This window comes from Danio rerio, chromosome 4, assembly GCF_052040795.2.
Source record: "Danio rerio strain M-AB ecotype USA chromosome 4, GRCz13ab, whole genome shotgun sequence".
Classification (NCBI taxonomy): domain Eukaryota; kingdom Metazoa; phylum Chordata; class Actinopteri; order Cypriniformes; family Danionidae; genus Danio; species Danio rerio.
Window position 1 is genome coordinate 40,529,416 of NC_141024.2, and position 19,699 is coordinate 40,549,114.

General features: G+C 41.7%; 1 protein-coding gene, 7 non-coding genes and 1 pseudogene across 9 annotated transcripts in view; all 9 read left to right on the forward strand.

Moving 5' to 3' along the window:
• LOC148680650 (NACHT, LRR and PYD domains-containing protein 3-like) overlaps positions 1-4,642 on the forward strand; it is a 32,949-nt gene extending 28,307 nt beyond the window's left edge. For both annotated transcript variants that reach the window (XM_088650118.1, XM_088650119.1), the window contains 3 exons: positions 1,904-2,077; positions 2,477-2,523; positions 3,134-4,642. In XM_088650118.1, the coding sequence (XP_088506244.1) occupies positions 1,904-2,077; positions 2,477-2,523; positions 3,134-3,660 (748 nt within the window). In that variant the 3' untranslated portion in view covers positions 3,661-4,642. The remainder of the gene's footprint in view (positions 1-1,903; positions 2,078-2,476; positions 2,524-3,133) is intronic.
• A 3,802-nt stretch (positions 4,643-8,444) lies between these two features.
• trnar-ucu (transfer RNA arginine (anticodon UCU)) lies at positions 8,445-8,526 on the forward strand. The gene has a single exon. It is a non-coding gene; the product is annotated as a tRNA-Arg (tRNA).
• A 559-nt stretch (positions 8,527-9,085) lies between these two features.
• Positions 9,086-9,167, forward strand: trnas-gcu (transfer RNA serine (anticodon GCU)). Its single transcript has one exon. It is a non-coding gene; the product is annotated as a tRNA-Ser (tRNA).
• A 548-nt stretch (positions 9,168-9,715) lies between these two features.
• trnas-gcu (transfer RNA serine (anticodon GCU)) lies at positions 9,716-9,797 on the forward strand. The gene has a single exon. It is a non-coding gene; the product is annotated as a tRNA-Ser (tRNA).
• A 1,168-nt stretch (positions 9,798-10,965) lies between these two features.
• On the forward strand, positions 10,966-11,047 carry trnas-gcu (transfer RNA serine (anticodon GCU)). Its single transcript has one exon. It is a non-coding gene; the product is annotated as a tRNA-Ser (tRNA).
• Positions 11,048-12,209: 1,162 nt separating this feature from the next.
• Positions 12,210-12,291, forward strand: trnas-gcu (transfer RNA serine (anticodon GCU)). Its single transcript has one exon. It is a non-coding gene; the product is annotated as a tRNA-Ser (tRNA).
• Positions 12,292-13,453: 1,162 nt separating this feature from the next.
• Positions 13,454-13,535, forward strand: trnas-gcu (transfer RNA serine (anticodon GCU)). Its single transcript has one exon. It is a non-coding gene; the product is annotated as a tRNA-Ser (tRNA).
• A 2,197-nt stretch (positions 13,536-15,732) lies between these two features.
• trnas-gcu (transfer RNA serine (anticodon GCU)) lies at positions 15,733-15,814 on the forward strand. Its single transcript has one exon. It is a non-coding gene; the product is annotated as a tRNA-Ser (tRNA).
• A 3,270-nt stretch (positions 15,815-19,084) lies between these two features.
• LOC148680654 (5S ribosomal RNA) lies at positions 19,085-19,198 on the forward strand (annotated as a pseudogene).
• Positions 19,199-19,699: the final 501 nt, after the last annotated feature.

The following is a 19,699-nucleotide window of genomic DNA, read 5'->3' on the forward strand; positions in this document are numbered from 1 at the left end:
TCTTTAAGATACATTTGCACCAATTGAATATTAAAATTGCCCTCTGCACTCTTATCTCTTCTCTTTAACAATGATGTATCAACATTGGGTTTTGGTAGTAACCATTCAGGAGTAACTGACCAAGGTACCGTTGGACTGATGAACATCTTTTTTAATTTAATTTCTTCCGCCTCTTTTGGTACAATCCACCCAAAACTCTTGATTTCTGACTTTTCTTTTTCCCAGCAGGGTTTTAACACTTTCTTAACAGGATGATCAAAGTTATGTCCCTCTATATTGATCCAAAAGTTCATTGTCAATTGAACTCTCCTAAGTTCTAGTGGCATTTCCCCAGTTTCAATCTGAAGAGCTGCTGTAGGGGTAGACCTTATAGCCCCTGTTATTAATCTTAATGCCTTATACTGAATTTTATCTAGTTCCCTTAACATACTTACATTAGCAGATTGAAATACTATACATCCATAGTCCAGTACTGATCTTATTAAACCATTATACATTTTTTCATTGCAACCCTTTCATCTCCCCAGTCTTTACCCAGCAAACATCTCATTACATTCTGTGCTTTCCTGCATTTATCCACAATTTTCTCAATGTGTACTTTAAAGTTGAGCTTCTCATCATACCATACCCCTAAAGACTTAAAACATGAAACTCTTTCTATATCTTGTCCATATACCTTCAAAATTATCTCCTTATTATACTTTTGCTTTGAAAAAATTACTGTCTTTGTTTTTTCAACAGAGAATCTAAACCCCCACTTATATGACCATTTTTCGACCACTTCTATAGCTGTTTGCATTTTCCTTACCACAAAATCCACATTCCTTCCACGTTTCCAGATTGCACCATCATCTGCAAACAAAGAACAACCTATTCCTTTCTCAATATCTAAGAATACATCATTAATCATGAATGAAAATAACAAAGGGCTAATTATGCTTCCTTGAGGAGTACCATTTTCAACACACTTGTTCCTAGATACACTTTCTCCAATCTTTACTTCTATAGTTCTTCCAATTAAAAAAATCTTTAATCCATCTTACCATGTTTCCATCAATCCCTGCTTTCTTTAATTTAATTATCAACCCCTCTCTCCACATCATGTCATAAGCTTTCTCGATATCCAGAAAAACAGCTACTACCTTTTCTTTATTAATCTGTGCTCTCCTTACTTCATACTCTAAACATACTGTAGAATCTATAGTACTTCTGCCTTTCCTGAAACCATTTTGATAATTGACAATATATCGTTTAGTTTCCATATAGTATGTTAACCTTTTATTAATAAATTTCTCCATGATTTTACATATATGAGAGGTTAGTGCAATTGGTCTATAATCAGTTGGCTTATCACCTCCTTTCCCTGCTTTACGTATTGGAATGATTATTGCCTCTTTCCATACTCTAGGTAATTTACCACTCTCCCAAACCTTATTATAAAAATCCAATAAAATATCTTTAGATATCTCACTTAAATTAGACATCATTATATAGCAAACCTGATCTTTTCCTGGTGCAGACACTCTATTGTTCCTTAGTACATAATTTAACTCATCAATATTAAAAGGTAAATTCAATATCTCATTTACATTTTCATGATCATTACAATCTCTATATTTTGATAATGTTTCTTCACGTCCTCATTTTTCCTTTTCAGTAAGGTTTTCTGTACTATGAATTTTAAAAAACGATTGCGCTAGCATTTCTGCTTGAGTGTCGAGTCCTTGTTGAGTGTGTGAGTGTGTTTGCTGATGCGAGGGCTCGATCAATAAGGAGAGCTGATCAGGATGTGTGTGTTCATCACTGCTGTTGACATGAGCAGAAACAGCAGTCAGCATCTTCACAACACAAAGAGATGTGTGATTGTCCAACTGTGTGATGTGGACTATTGCTGTGTTTGTAGATTGTCTGGCTGTATGGTGACAGAGGAAGGCTGTGGTTTTCTGTCTTCAGCTCTGACTTCAAACCCCTCACACCTGAGAGAGCTGGATCTGAGCTACAATCATCCAGGAGATTCAGGAGTCAAGCTGCTCTCTGAACAACTGGAGGATCCAAACTACACACTGGACAAACTCAAGTATGTGGAGCAGCACTGGCCTTGTGCTTTTACACTGAATGGCTTTAAAAAGACACTAGAAAGCTCTTTTGTGATCAGCTTCAGTTTTCTGTGAGGGTTATGGGGTGAGGACAGACAGAAGATACAGCTTGTAGAGTATTCCAGTCATGTCTATGAAGAGCAAATCATTGAGTGTGAAATGAATCTCCTCTGTAAATGTTGGAGTGTATTGGCTCAGTTACAGTGACATTAAGCGGGACACACTGTACAGTTTCAGCATTTGAGCTGAGCAGAGAAACTTCTTCCTCCATTTCTGCTGAAGAATCCTACAATATCAGGTCAGGAATAGGGTTGGGGATTGAAGATGGATTCAAGATGGAAACTAAACAGCTCATTCTCTCCATCTGTGTGTGTTTACAGTCTGGATCATGGAGGACACACGAGGATTACAGCAGGACTGCACAAATGTAGGACTACACACACACACGCACGCACACACACTCTCTCCCTCTCTCAATCACACACACATACACACACACACACTCTCTCACAAACACACGCACACACACACGCACACACACACACACACACTATCTTACACACACACACACACACACTCTCTTTCTCACACATACACATACTCTCTGTCTCTCTCACACGCATACACACACGCACGCATGCACACACTCTCTCACTTACACACATGCTCTCACACACACACACATACGCACACACAAACACCCACACACACACACATACGCGCAAGCATGCACACACACACTCACATAATCACTCACGCACACACACACACACACACGCAAGCATGCGCACACACACACACACACGCACACTCACACAAACATACTCTCATACACACACACACACACACACACACAAACATACTCTCTCACACACACGCACACACCCCACACACACACACACACATGCACTCACACAAAACACACGCACGCACACACACTCTCTCTCTCTGTCTCTCACACACACGCACACACGCTCTCTCTCCGTCACACACACACACACAGCTGTGGTTGTAAATGTGTGTGTTCTTGTGTTCAGATGTCTGTTTCCTCACTCTGGATCCAAACACAGCAAACACTGAACTCATTCTGTCTGAGGAGAACAGAGAGGTGAAGAATGTGGGAGAGAATCAGCCGTATCCTGATCATCCAGACAGATTTGATGTTTATCCTCAGGTGTTGTGCAGAGAGAGTGTGTGTGGACGCTGTTACTGGGAGATTGACTGGAGTGGAGATGATGATGTGTTTATATCAGTGTCATATAAGAGCATCAGGAGGAAGAGAGGAGGTGTTGAGTGTTTGTTTGGATGTAATGCTCAGTCCTGGAGTTTGCGCTGCTCTACCTCCAGATCCTCATTTAGTCACAATAACACACACACTGATCTCCCAGTGGAGCCGCTCAACTGGAGAATAGGAGTGTTTGTGGATCACAGTGCAGGAACTCTGATCTTCTACAACATCTATAGAGACACAATGAGCCTCGTCCACTCAGTCCAGACCACATTCACTGAGCCGCTCTATCCTGGGTTTATAGTTTATTCTGGATCATCAGTGAAACTGAGCTGAAGACTGACGAGAGATTTACCCAGAATTCTCTGCAGGAGCAGTCAGCAGCAGTGTGTGTGTGTGTGTGTGTGTGTGTGTGTGTGTGTGTGTGTGTGTGTGTGTGTGCGTGCATGTGTAGTGTGAGAGTGTCTATGTTTGTGTGTGTAAGAGAGAGTTTGTATTTGTGTGTGTGTGTGTGCGCGTGTGTGTGTGCGCGGATGACAGACAGTGTGTGTGTGTCCATGTGAGTGTTTGTGTGAGAAAGTCTGTTTGTGTGTTTGTGCGTGCGTGCGTGTGTGCGTGTGTGTAAGAGAGAGAGAACGTGTGTGTGTGTGTGTGTCCATGTGCATGTGTGTGTGTCTGAGAAAGTCTGATTGTGCGTGTGTGTGTGTGTATGTGTGTGTGTGTGTGTGTGTGAGAGAGAGACAGAACGTGTGTTTGTGTGTTTGTGTGTGTTCACAGTTATGTGCGTGCGTGCGTGTGTGTGTGTGTGTGTGTCTGAGTGTGTGTGTGTGTCTCAGTCTTCATCAGTGTCATCATTGATGTTGATGAAGTGTCCTCCAGGAGGCTGCTGTGTTCAGATCAGCTCATTCTTGTCTACAGGTTGATCTTCTTCATTGTTTCTCTGTTTCATTGAGCACAAATAATAAAAGTCAATGTCAAATCCACTGCTGATATTAGAATGTGATGATGAACATGGAAATGTCTGAATCCTGTCTGAATCTCTGTCAAATCTTGAATCAACTGTAGAGAAATCCAGCAGCTCAATGAATAAAGGAGAAATGAAGTGTGACGTTTGTTTCTGCTCTTCTGGTCTTCTTCTTCATGATTTGACTTGAACTGAACAATAAAAACACATTTATTCCAGTATTTATTGATCTGTTCATGTTAGTTGATGACAATAAAGTTGTTCTCTGTTAGTTCTTGTTGTCTCTCAGTGCATTAACTGATGTTCACCAGCACAACTGTGCATTAATAATGCTTAATAAAGCAAATAAATCAAGCTCAGTAATGTCTGTGTCCAGTAATAAGCCTGTAACTCTTGACTAGATGAGGAGTTTTCTGTGTTGGATTGACTAAAGTAGGAAAACACAGTTTAGCTGAAGCTTTCCTGCTGCGCTCAGAGAAATAAAGGCTTCTGCTCCATCAAGACCAACACAGAGACACTGAGGAGGAGCTTCTGAACACAGACCAGACGCTCTCTCAATCACAACACACACAGCACACACACATTCAGCACGTCTGTGGACACATCTGCACATTCAGCCACAGTTACACACACACACACACACACACATACTGGTTTTTGTGGTATAGAAGGACTTTGATCACCAAAAAAGTTGGGTGGTGGTATAAGGGGACACCCCTTTCCCGATGTCCTACAGATATAATAAACATATCAAAAATTTTGTTTTCCTCTGCAGATCTCATACATCACTTTGGATTATCTATACACACATTAAAATGGATCATTATACTGTATGATATTATGGTGGTGTACAAGGACAGCCACGGCCCTTCCAAAAATGTTCCTGCCTATTACATAATTGGTCTATATAGGGACCTATTGAATTATTAGGACAGTAATTTTACAACACACACAACATGTCAGTTCTCTGCATTAGAGGGACCAGTGTGTTTCAGAGGTACACGATCATACACAACACACAAACACAGCCCTATGCTACATTACCAAGACTGAGGTGGTTAAAGAGTACTCGCCTTTACAATACACAACTGCAAATCATACATTATGAGACACATGTAATCTACTGTTACACGGTCATCCACAACCTACTACTACTACTAGCATATCACGACTGAAGTGTTTAAAGCGTACTGGAACTTACACACAATACATAGCACAACATACAACATATTGTTTTAAATGTACCTTAATAATGACTTGAAATTGCTGCATACAAACAAAACGTGAGTAAAATCATTCAATTCAGACAATAAATCAACAGTAAGTCAAACAAACTATCAATGAATCAATTGTGCAATTTTTGTTTTGAAAACATCTCTCAACAATTACATTTTGTTATCTGGATTTGATCATTTCCCTGTTCATCACTGTAAAGCTTCTTTGACACAATCTGCATTGCATAGGCACTTTATTAATAAAAATGACTTGAAATTGCTAAGATGCAATTAACAACAACTTGAAGTTAGTGAAATCAGTGAGTTGGTTAAAAAACAGGCATGCCAAATATTGTAAGTACCTCACTAAACAGGCAGTAAACATGAGATTGACTCTTACAGTGCGTTCAAGCGTTGTTGGCGAGACTGTCAAAGTAGCCAGAAGTCATTAATTTTCAAAGAGGAGCTGGAGGCGAGCTAAGGCGAAAGCAGTGCGGTGCATTTGGGCAATGTGGGCATCAAGGAGGGCTAAAATCAGGTCAACCTTGTGGTAATGAGCTATGACACAGTTCGATGGAAAATTATCTGACTGTACTAGTCCACTGTTTAAACAGCTTGTGCAGAACGCTGCCCAATAAAGATTCTGACCACGCGATTTCCCAAACAAAACAGAGTTAAACCGTTTTTTTTAATGTGGAATTGGCACAAATTAATATTAATGTTAAGACCAAGGCTAATAAACGTCTATAAACGACCCTTTCACACAGTGTTACCTGGTAAATATCCAGAAAATATCTGGAACGTCTTTACCAGTAAGTTAAAACATGTACTGTTCACACAGGCAACGATGTTCTGGAATTTTTCTGGAAAAGACCATTCACTCATACATTACATAATACTGGTAAAAACTTCCATTAACACCATTAGGCAGCAATGAGCTGTAAATGACAGTGCTTGTATTTGTAGCTTGAAAGCGGTCAAGCTTTTTGTTGATAGTTTCACTTTTATTTAAAACTTAAGGATTTATGCAGCTGCGTTTGTCCAAGACAAAACAAAACACTGAACTACAGGGGGGAAAAACATTGTCGCTAGCATCCGTTGACCAACTACACATTTGACTACATTACAAATTCTGTTAATGGATAGTTGTGAACTACTTCGATAAAGGAACGTTTTCATACGTCAGAAGTTTGGGCATCTTGCTAGATACTGATATACTTGAAACAAAAGACTAGGGTGTTGTACTAAAATTTTACGCACGCACGCTTGTCACACAGCTTGCAGGTAAACTCACAGCATGTATTGTACATTCATAATCCATTCCCCCACCTTTTAAAATCACTCTCATAAACGGTCAAACTATAGTAAATTATTCGACGTAAATCTCAAAATACATGCAATTTAAAACACATTAATATTTAAAAACAAGTATGACATGTTTTACATAGATACTGTACTGAATGTACTGAAGCTTAACAAGTTAAGCAAATTTCAACAAACGTTTTATCATGTAAACGAAATAAACACCCTTTGATAAATCTCAAGCCACTTTTTTTATCGAGGAGCTGGCCTGTTCCTGTTGCCCTCATCTGATGGCCAAACTCCTGTGCTGGCAAACTTTTTCAGACGTGAAATCCAGTCAGCGTCTGACATGGCTTTGTGGAATTTTTCAGACATTTTTTCTCCTATAAATTAAACGGTTTTAGATTAAAGTATCCAAATTTGAAATACAAAACACTAAAACATTAATACGTGCAATTATGTAGATTTTCTTATCTTTTTTAAGAAATCACTATCAGAAAAAAAATCCTGAACTTTAAACAAAACGATGCTGTGCTCTGTCGAATGATGCTGTTTGTCGAAAATCACTGAAGGTCAAGAAACTTTTTTGACCTCTGACCCGCCTCCAGATGACCCTGTTATTCCTTCGTGTACCTTCGGCTCAGTTCGGAAAATTGATTGACATCTGACTAACCTGTTTGACTGCACACCTAGCGGTGAATCTTGGAATGGTTCCTTCCCCAGCTTTAACATTGCCATGACTCTGATTGGTCAAATGTTGAAAATGTTGAGAACTACGGTCCGCGATTGGCTGCAAATGTTGAGACGCTGCAACGTGATTGGCTACAATGTTGGACCCAATCGCTCCGATTGGCTCTTATCTTCAACATTTGTGAAATATTGATGGACAATCCTTCAGCAGCTGGCATTGCTAATCCATTGTGCTCTTTAAATCCCATCCTCATCGCTATATGTCCTGGCATTCGAGAGAGCCTGGTGCTTCTGTGGAACTTGTTTTACTCTCACTCTTTTAGCGTTTTGAAGGATGTTGTTGCAAAATTTTATTACAAAGTGGCCAAGTCAATCGAATCCCATCCTTGTCGTTCAAATGCTTTGGCGTTTGAAAGAGGCCGATGCTTTTGTGAAAGGTGTTTTACTCGCACTCTCTTAGCGGTTTGAAGGATGTTGTTGCAAAATTTTATGTCACCTTTATTAAAAAAGAGCTGCAAATACAAACATATATGCCATAGTCCAGCCCCCATCATGAAAGTGAGTACATACATGACGTGGTGGAAGAGTCCATCGAATCCCATCCTTGTCGCTCAAATGCTCTGGCATTTGAAAGAGGCCGGTGCTTCCGTGGAAGGTGTTTTACTCGCACACTCTTATCGTTTTGAAGGATGTTGTTGCAAAATTTAACGTCATCTTTACCGAAAATAGCAGCCAATATATACAGAAATGCCGTAGTCCAGCCCCCAACAGGAAAGTGAGTACATACATGACGGGGTGGCCGAGTCCATCGAATCCCATTTTTGTCGTTCATTTACTCTGTCGTTCATACGGCAAAACTGAAAGTCATCTTACAGAAAATAGTTGCAGAAACAAACATTTACAATTATGTGCCACTGTCCGGCCTCCACCAGAGAAGAAAGAAAATACATGATGAGGTGGCCGAGTGGTTAAGGCAATGGACTTCTAATCCATTGTGCTCTGCACGCGTGGGTTTGAATCCCGTCCTCGTTGCTCATATGTTCTGGCATTCGAGAGATTTTATGGTGTTTCTGTAGAAGTACTTTTACTCTCACTCTTTTAGTGTTTTGAAGGATGTTGTTGCAAAATTTTAAGTCATCTTTATCGAAAATAGCTGCAAATACAAACATATATGCCATAGTCCAGCCCCCAACAGGAAAGTGAGTACATACATGACGAGGTGGAAGAGTCCATCGAAACCCATCCTTGTCGTTCAAAAGCTCGGGCGTTTGAAAGAGGCCGGTGCTTCCGTGGAAGGTGTTTTACTCGCACGCTCTTATCGTTTTGAAGGATATTGTTGCAAAATTTACCGTCATCTTTACCGAAAACAGCAGCCAATATATACAGAAATGGCGTAGTCCAGCCCCCAACAGGAAAGTGAGTACATACATGACGGGGTGGTCGAGTCTATCGAATCCCATTTTTGTCGTTCATTTGCTCTGTCGATCATACGGCAAAATTGAAAGTCACCTTACCGAAAATAGTTGCAGAAACATACATATACACATATGTGCCACAGTCCGGCCTCCACCAGAGAAGATGTCAAGTACGTGACGTGGTGGCCGAGTGGTTAAGGCGATGGACTGCTAATCCATTGTGCTCTGCACGCGTGGGTTCGAATCCCATCCTCGTCGCTTGTATGTTCTGGTGTTTGAGAGATTATGGTGTTTCTGCAGAAGTTCTCTCACTCTTTTAGCGTTTTGAAGGATTTTGTTGCAAAATTTTATGTCCACTTTATCGAAAATAGCTGCAAATACAAACATATGCCATAGTCCAGCCCCCACCATAAAAGTGAGTACATACATGACGAGGTGGAATGGTCCATCGAATCCCATCCTTGTCGTTCAAAAGCTCTGGCGTTTGAAAGAGGTCGGTGCTTCCGTGGAAGGTGTTTTACTCTCACGCTCTTATCGTTTTGAAGGATGTTGTTGCAAAATTTAACGTCATCTTTACCGAAAATAGCAGCAAATACATACAGAAATGCCGTAGTCCAGCCCCAAACAGGAAAGTGAGTACATACATGATGGGGTGGCCGAGTCCATCGAATCCCATTTTTACGTTCATTTGCTCTGTCGTTCATACGGCAAAACTGAAAGTCATCTTACCGAAAATAGTTGCAGAAACATACATATACAAATATGTGCCACAGTCCGGCCTCAACCAGAGAAGAAGGAAAGTATGTGACAAGGTGGCCGAGTGGTTAAGGCGATGGACTGCTAATCCATTGTGCTCTGCACGCGTGGGTTCGAATCCCATCCTCGTCGTTTGTGTGTTCTGTTATTTGAGAGATCATGATGTTTCTGTAGAAGTTCTCTCACTCTTTTAGCGTTTTGAAGGATGTTGTTGCAAAATTTTATGTCCACTTTATCGAAAATAGCTGCAAATACAAACATATGCCATAGTCCAGCCCCCACCATAAAAGTGAGTACATACATGACGAGGTGGAAGAGTCCATCGAATCCCATCCTTGTCGTTCAAATGCTCTGGCGTTTGAAAGAGGCCGGTGCTTCCGTGGAAGGTGTTTTACTCGCACGCTCTTATCGTTTTAAGGGATGTTGTTGCAAAATTTAACGTCATCTTTACCGAAAATAGCAGCAAATACATACAGAAATGCTATAGTCCAGCCCCCAACAGGAAAGTGAGTGTATACATGACGGGGTGGCCGAGTCCATTGAATCCCATTTTTGTCGTTCATACGGCAAAACTGAAAGTCATCTTACCGAAAATAGTTGCAGAAACATACATTTAAAAATATGTGCCACAGTCCGGCCTCCACCAGAGAAGAAGGAAAGGCTGGATGAGGTGGCCGAGTGGTTAAGGCGATGGACTGCTAATCCATTGTGCTCTGCACGCATGGGTTCGCATCCCATCCTTGTCGCTCATATGTTCTGGTATTTGAGACATCATGGTGTTTCTGTAGAACTTCTTTTATTCTCACTCTATTAGCGTTTTGAAGGATGTTGTTGCAAAATTTTATGGCAACTTTATCGGAAATAGCTGCAAATACAAACATATGCCATAGTCCAGCCCCCATCATGAAAGTGAGTACATACATGACAAGGTGGAAGGGTCTATCGAATCCCATCCTTGTCGTTTGAATGCTCTGGCATTTGAAAGAGGCCGGTGCTTCCGTGGAAGGTGTTTTACTCGCACACTCTTATCGTTTTGAAGGATGTTGTTGCAAAATTTAACGTCATCTCTACCGAAAATAGCAGCCAATATATACAGAAATGCCGTAGTCCAGCCCCCAACAGGAAAGTGAGTACATACATGACGGGGTGGCCGAGTCCATTGAATCCCATTTTTGTCGTTCATTTGCTCTGTCGTTCATACGGCAAAACTGAAAGTCATCTGACCGAAAATAGTTGCAGAAACATATATTTACAATTATGTTCCACAGTCCGGCCTCCCCCAGAGAAGAATGAAGCACTTGACGAGGTGGCCGAGTGGTTAAGGCGATGGACTGCTAATCCATTGTGCTCTGCACGCGTGGGTTCGAATCCCATCCTCGTCGCTCAAATGTTCTGGCATTTGAGAGATCATAGTGTTTCTGTAGAAGTACTCTCACTCTTTAAGCGTTTTGAAGGATGTTGTTGCAAAATTTTATATCAACTTTATCGAAAATAGCTGAAAATACAAACATATGCCATAGTCCAGCCCCCATCATGAAAGTGAGTACATACATGACAAGGTGGAATGGTCTATCAAATCCCATCCTTGTCGTTCGAATGCTCTGGCGCTTAAATGAGGCCGGTGCTTCCGTGGAAGGTGTTTTACTCGCACGCTCTTATCGTTTTGAAGGATGTTGTTGCAAAATTTAACGTCATCTTTACCGAAAACAGCAGCCAATATATACAGAAATGCCGTAGTCCAGCCCCCAACAGGAAAGTGAGTACATACATGACGGGGTGGCCGAGTCCATTGAATCCCATTTTTGTCGTTCATACGGCAAAACTGAAAGTCATCTGCCCGAAATAGTTGCAGAAACATACATTTACAATTATGTGCCACAGTCCGTCCTCCACCAGAGAAGAAGGAGAGAACGCGACGAGGTGGCCGAGTGGTTAAGGTGATGCACTGCTAATCCATTGTGCTCTTCACGCGTGGGGTCGAATCCCAACCTCGTCGCTCATATGTTCTGGTATTTGAGAGATCATGGTGTTTCTGTAGTAGTACTCTCACTCTTTAAGCGTTTTGAAGGATGTTGTTGCAAAATTTTATGTCAACTTTATCGAAAATAGCTGAAAATACAAACATATGCCATAGTCCAGCCCCCATCATGAAAGTGAGTACATACATGACAAGGTGGAAGGGTCTATCGAATCCCATCCTTGTCGTTCGAATGCTCTGGCGCTTAAATGAGGCCGGTGCTTCCGTGGAAGGTGTTTTACTCGCACACTCTTATCGTTTTGAAGGATGTTGTTGCAAAATTTAACGTCATCTTTACCGAAAATAGCAGCCAATATATACAGAAATGCCGTAGTCCAGCCTCCAACAGGAAAGTGAGTACATACATGACGGGGTGGCCGAGTCCATTGAATCCCATTTTTGTCGTTCATTTGCTCTGTCGTTCATACGGCAAAACTGAAAGTCATCTGACCGAAAATAGTTGCAGAAACATACATTTACAATTATGTTCCACAGTCCGGCCTCCCCCTGAGAAGAAGGAAGCACTTGACGAGGTGGCCGAGTGGTTAAGGCGATGGACTGCTAATCCGTTGTGCTCTGCACGTGTGGGTTTGAATCCCATCCTCGTCGCTCAAATGTTCTGGCATTTGAGAGATCATAGTGTTTCTGTAGAAGTACTCTCACTCTTTAAGTGTTTTGAAGGATGTTGTTGCAAAATTTTATGTCAACTTTATCGAAAATAGCTGAAAATACAAACATGTGCCATAGTCCAGCCCCCATCATGAAAGTGAGTACATACATGACAAGGTGGAATGGTCTATCAAATCCCATCCTTGTCGTTCGAATGCTCTGGCGCTTAAATGAGGCCGGTGCTTCCGTGGAAGGTGTTTTACTCGCACGCTCTTATCGTTTTGAAGGATGTTGTTGCAAAATTTAACGTCATCTTTACCGAAAACAGCAGCCAATATATACAGAAATGCCGTAGTCCAGCCCCCAACAGGAAAGTGAGTACATACATGACGGGGTGGCCGAGTCCATTGAATCCCATTTTTGTCGTTCTTACGGCAAAACTGAAAGTCATCTGCCCGAAATAGTTGCAGAAACATACATTTACAATTATGTGCCACAGTCCGGCCTCCACCAGAGAAGAAGGAGAGAACGCGACGAGGTGGCCGAGTGGTTAAGGTGATGCACTGCTAATCCATTGTGCTCTGCACGCGTGGGGTCGAATCCCAACCTCGTCACTCATATGTTCTGGTATTTGAGAGATCATGGTGTTTCTGTAGAAGTACTCTCACTCTTTAAGCGTTTTGAAGGATGTTGTTGCAAAATTTTATGTCAACTTTATCGAAAATAGCTGAAAATACAAACATATGCCATAGTCCAGCCCCCATCATGAAAGTGAGTACATACATGACAAGGTGGAAGGGTCTATCGAATCCCATCCTTGTCGTTCGAATGCTCTAGCGCTTAAATGAGGCCGGTGCTTCCGTGGAAGGTGTTTTACTCGCACACTCTTATCGTTTTGAAGGATGTTGTTGCAAAATTTAACGTCATCTTTACCGAAAATAGCAGCCAATATATACAGAAATGCCGTAGTCCAGCCCCCAACAGGAAAGTGAGTACATACATGACGGGGTGGCCGAGTCCATTGAATCCCATTTTTGTCGTTCATTTGCTCTGTCGTTCATACGGCAAAACTGAAAGTCATCTGACCGAAAATAGTTGCAGAAACATACATTTACAATTATGTTCCACAGTGCGGCCTCCCCCAGAGAAGAAGGAAGCACTTGACGAGGTGGCCGAGTGGTTAAGGCGATGGACAGCTAATCCATTGTGCTCTGCACGTGTGGGTTCGAATCCCATCCTCGTCGCTCAAATGTTCTGGCATTTGAGAGATCATAGTGTTTCTGTAGAAGTACTCTCACTCTTTAAGCGTTTTGAAGGATGTTGTTGCAAAATTTTATGTCAACTTTATCGAAAATAGCTGAAAATACAAACATGTGCCATAGTCCAGCCCCCATCATGAAAGTGAGTACATACATGACAAGGTGGAATGGTCTATCAAATCCCATCCTTGTCGTTCGAATGCTCTGGCGCTTAAATGAGGCCGGTGCTTCCGTGGAAGGTGTTTTACTCGCACGCTCTTATCGTTTTGAAGGATGTTGTTGCAAAATTTAACGTCATCTTTACCGAAAACAGCAGCCAATATATACAGAAATGCCGTAGTCCAGCCCCCAACAGGAAAGTGAGTACATACATGACGGGGTGGCCGAGTCCATTGAATCACATTTTTGTCGTTCATACGGCAAAACTGAAAGTCATCTGCCCGAAATAGTTGCAGAAACATACATTTACAATTATGTGCCACAGTCCGGCCTCCACCAGAGAAGAAGGAGAGAACGTGACGAGGTGGCCGAGTGGTTAAGGTGATGCACTGCTAATCCATTGTGCTCTGCACGCGTGGGGTCGAATCCCAACCTCGTTGCTCATATGTTCTGGTATTTGAGAGATCATGGTGTTTCTGTATAAGTTCTCTCACTCATTTAGTGTTTGAGGGATGTTGTTGCAAAATTTTATGTCAACTTTATCGAAAATAGCTGCAAATACAAACATATGCCATAGTCCAGCCCCCATCATGAAAGTGAGTACATACATGACGAGGTGGAAGGGTCTATCGAATCCCATCCTTGTCGTTCGAATGCTCTGGCGTTTGAAAGCGGCCGGTGCTTCCGTGGAAGGTGTTTTACTCGCACACTCTTATCGTTTTGAAGGATGTTGTTGCAAAATTTAACGTCATCTTTACCGAAAATAGCAGCCAATATATACAGAAATGCCGTAGTCCAGCCCCCAACAGGAAAGTGAGTACATACATGACGGGGTGGCCGAGTCCATCGAATCCCATTTTTGTCGTTCATTTGCTCTGTCGTTCATACGGCAAAACTGAAAGTCATCTGACCGAAAATAGTTGCAGAAACATACATTTACAATTATGTTCCACAGTCCGGCCTTCACCAGAGAGATGGAACGTATGTGACGAGTTGACCGAGTGGTTAAGGCGATGGACTGCTAATCCATTGTGCTCTGCACGCGTGGGTTCAAATCCCTTCTTCGTCGCTCATATGTTCTGGCATTCGAGAGATCATAGTGTTTCTGTAGAAGTACTCTCACTCTTTAAGCGTTTTGAAGGATGTTGTTGCAAAATTTTATGTCAACTTTATCGAAAATAGCTGAAAATACAAACATATGCCATAGTCCAGCCCCCATCATGAAAGTGAGTACATACATGACAAGGTGGAAGGGTCTATCGAATCCCATCCTTGTCGTTCGAATGCTTTGGCGTTTGAAAGAGGCCGGTGCTTCCGTGGAAGGTGTTTTACTCGCACGCTCTTATCGTTTTGACGGATGTTGTTGCAAAATTTAACGTCATCTTTACCGAAAACAGCAGCCAATATATACAGAAATGCCGTAGTCCAGCCAACAACAGGAAAGTGAGTACATACATGACGGGGTGGCCGAGTCCATCGAATCCCATTTTTGTCGTTCATACGGCAAAACTGAAAGTCATCTGACCGAAAATAGTTGCAGAAACATACATTTACAATTATGTGCCACAGTCCGGCCTCCACCAGAGAAGATGGAAAGTACGTGACGAGGTGGCTGAATGGTTAAGGCGATGGACTGCTAATCCATTGTGCTCTACATGCGTGTGTTCGAATCCCATCCTCGTTGCTCATATGTTCTGTCATTCTAGACATCATGGGGTTTCTGTAGAAGTACTTTTACTCTCACTCTTTTAGCGTTTTGAAGGATGTTGTTGCAAAATTTAACGTCATCTTTACCGAAAATAGCAGCAAATACATACAGAAATGTCAGATTCCAGCCCCCATCATGAAAGTGAGTACATACATGACGAGGTGGAAGAATTCATCGAATCCCACTTTTGTCGTTCATTTGATCTGTCGTTCATATGGCAAAACTGAAAGTCTTCTTATCGAAAATATTTGCAGAAACATACATATACAAATATGTGCCACAGTCTGGCCTCTACCAGAGAGGAAGGAAAGGCTGGATGAGGTGGCCGAGTGGTTAAGGCGATGGACTGCTAATCCATTGTGCTCTGCACGCATGGGTTCGAACCCCATCCTCGTCGCTCATATGTTCTGGTATTTGAGAGATCATGGTGTTTCTGTATAAGTTCTCTCACTCTATTAGCGTTTTGAAGGATGTTGTTGCAAAATTTTATGCCAACTTTATCGAAAATAGCTGAAAATACAAACATATGCCATAGTCCAGCCCCCATCATGAAAGTGAGTACATACATGACAAGGTGGAAGGGTCTATCGAATCCCATCTTTGTCGTTCGAATGCTCTGGCGTTTGAAAGCGGCCGGTGCTTCCGTGGAAGGTGTTTTACTCGCACGCTCTTATCGTTTTGAAGGATGTTGTTGCAAAATTTAACGTCATCTTTACCGAAAACAGCAGCCAATATATACAGAAATGCCGTAGTCCAGCCCCCAACAGGAAAGTGAGTACATACATGACGTGGTGGCCTAGTCCATCGAATCCCATTTTTGTTGTTCATTTGCTCTGTCGTTCATACGGCAAAACTGAAAGTCATCTTACCGAAAATAGTTGCAGAAACATACATATATAAATATGTGCCACAGTCCGGCCTCTACCAGAGAAGAAGTAAAATATGTGACGAGGTGGCCGAGTGGTTGAAGGCTGATTTATACTTCTGCGTAAAACGCCGGTGTATGCTACGGCACATACTGACGTGCACCTCTCAAAAAATGTAACTACACGTCACAACGACGCGTAGCGTAAGCTCTGTGATTTGTTGGCTTGGTAGCGCTGACGAGTCTGGGCGGGACCGAGAGCCGCGCGAATGGCGCGAGCGATTGTTTACAAGTGTGGAGTCCCATGAAGGAGCTCCGGGTGGAAAGTTTTGTTGTGTATTAACCTCATAGTTAAAGTTGTTGCACGTCCGCCGGTTCCTGCATCAAAATGAGTGAGTTTGAGCCACTTGTACATCCCGGAAGTGTTCAGGAAAAGCAAAAAAGCCGCAAAGAAACTCGACACAGAGGAAGATTTACACCTCACTGCCAACTAGTGTTTCAGAAGTGTTAATGCAGACCAACAGAGACAGCGCACAGAAGTATAAACGCACAGCCACGCGCGTTGCCTGCGCCGTGGGTTACGCTGGTCACTTGACGCGGAAGTATAAATCAGGCAAAGCTGAAAGTCATCTTACCAAAAATAGTTGCAGAAACATAAGTAACCCTAGTGAAATAGTAAAATTTTTATTTATAATAATATTTAGAGCAGAATAATCATATTATTATTATATCTACAAGTCTTTATAAATATGATAAACGAAATAAAATTCATGTATACAAATGTAGTTTGAGGTAAAGTAACAACCAATCATAGGAGCGGGTTGTTAGCTCCGCCCCTCCCAGCTTGCTGGGAGAGAGAGACAGAGCAGAGACGAGACCGGTTGGCAGAATAATAGAGGAGCAAATTTGAACAAAAAGATTAAAATACAGTATGTTATGATTCCTAAACAGTTTAAAAGTGATTTTAGTTGTACTAAATCAAGTTGTACCTGCAAAATAGTTGTTATTTAGTGTGTTAGTGTGTTTAAGAGTGTGTTAAAGTCAGACCGCATGTTGCATTGCGTTTACAGTGCGCTGACGCCATTTTGCAATCGCGTGTGTGTGAGAAGACCATAGAGTGATATAGAAATCGTGAATTTGACAGGTATTCCATTATATTAGTACTAGGGATGTAACGGTATCAGAATTTCACGGTACGGTAATACCTCGGTATGAATGTCACGGTACGGTATTTATTGAATCATTTACAGGAAAAAACAAAACTTATGAAAATACTCCAAAAAAGTGCCAAAAGTGTCAATGACATACAAATTAGCCATCTATCTGTAAGCTTTGAAACAGGAACTTCAATTTTAATAACAAAAAAATATTAAACCATGTAAAAAATAAAGTTTCAATTTAGTATTGTTGAAAACTCATCACATTCAACATTTAATCACACTCAGCCCATCTACCCAGATGAGAGCTCTGCTAGTCGGACTTCTCATCAAGCATCTCCCGCTGGATCTAATCTCACTATATTTATTAAACGGGATATTTCATTTATCTTGTTGTCTTTATCTAACGACATATTCCCTGACTTTGGTCATTGGAATCTATTACTTGTTCTCAGGTAACGTGTTTTGGCTGAGCGCAAAGATAAGTTAATGATTAATGTAACCACGCAGCCTACATTCTGTATATTGACTGATTGCTTGCCTTTATTTCCTATAATGTATAAACTTATTGTATGTTATACTTTTAAAATGGCCATTATCGATTCTTAAAACTGATACTCAGCAAAAGAGAGGGTGTGTTTCGTATTTTCACTGAAATTGAAAGGAGGCAGTTGTTATCGGCTCCGTTTTGTTATAAATATCCACACAGTGAAGATGACGCTCATATATGCAGCAAGACGCGTCAACATGTCTGCTGTCTAAGTTGCTAATATTAAAATGAAAATAGGCAGTTCCTTAAATCATGTTTATATTTTATTGTTGACAAAGTGAAACAACGAAGACAGGGTGATGTGAATGAAGTTATAAAGTACACTGTTCCCTTTGAAGATTTACCCGTGTCCTCGGTATAGTCTGCTTTTCCATATCAAACTGAGAAGAAGAGACTGCAGCCATGATCAAACTTGCGAAGTCTGAACTTACACGGAGATAATGCAGGACTGAACTGTGTGTGTTAGGCTACTTAATATTCAGGAAAAGCCCCAATCAGAGAGGCGAACATCTGCAGCCCCACTTCCGTTTTCAGATGTCTCCGTTTTCCATCATCCACACTGAGACGGAAAAGCAGCGTTTCAGAATGAAAACGGCTTCTCCAGCGTTTTCGAAACGCTCCGTTTTCGGCGCTCGAGAACTCCGGCGTAGTGTGGACGGTTGGCGTAACCGTAGCAAAACTTATGCGTTTTCAAACTAAAACGCATTAGTGTAAACGGGGCCTTAGAGTTTTCCAGCTCTTTTCATCCCCGCTTCTAGCAGCACACTCCATTTCCGCATTACTGGATCTGTAGCGACAACAGACCGCAAGGGATGATGGTCAAGCATGGGCTGATGGCAATTGTAGTTTTCGCTACCTCCCGTTCACTTCATTCGCCTGAGCAAATTTTCTCAGAAGACCTATAGTTTTACCGAGTCATGCGAGTTCGGTAATATCGAAAAAAATTAATATTGCGGTATGACGGTATTTACAATACCGTTACATCCCTAATTAGTACACATATTTCAATTTATCCTTATTTCACCGGATAAAGTAAGAATTTGCCAAAAAGTTAATTCCTTTATTGGACTGCGATTTATTAATACAGCTTTAAGGACTGATTTTCACCCTGGAAATGCCCGATCTCATCTGAACTCGGAAGTAAAGCGGGGACGGGCCTGGTTAGTACTTGGATGGGAGACTGCCTGGGAATACCAGGTGCTGTAAGCTTCTCGAAGTCCTTCATTTGGCAGCTGATAGACTTCCCCGTGTCACAGCTTCGCTGCCATTATTTTTTCTCGCCTTTAAGGGCATTGTTTCTCTGTCGGTGCTGTGTCGATGCCAGCTGAGCTGCGCTCGTTCCCTGGTGCTGCGCCTGTTTTAAATAGCCAACTCTTGACGGCCTATTTCGCTTACGGCCATACCACCCTGGCAACGCCCCCTTGAGTTTGACTGAGTCATTGCTTTCAAGGAAGTGTGAGGTGGCAGTAGGGAGAGAAAGGCTCTCCCATTTTGATTTGCTTTATTGTTTTTTTTTCTTGATTTTGCTTAAATTAAATTGTATTAATTTTGTTTAGTTTTAGTTAAACCCCAGACAGTGTTATCTGTTTGGGGTTAAAACGTTTTGAAAGGATGGACACTTTGGTAAAGGAACTGGAACTAAAAATGGACTATGGCAGCATGGACAGCTACTCCTGAAAACAACAATTCAAGAGATTCAAACAACGGCAT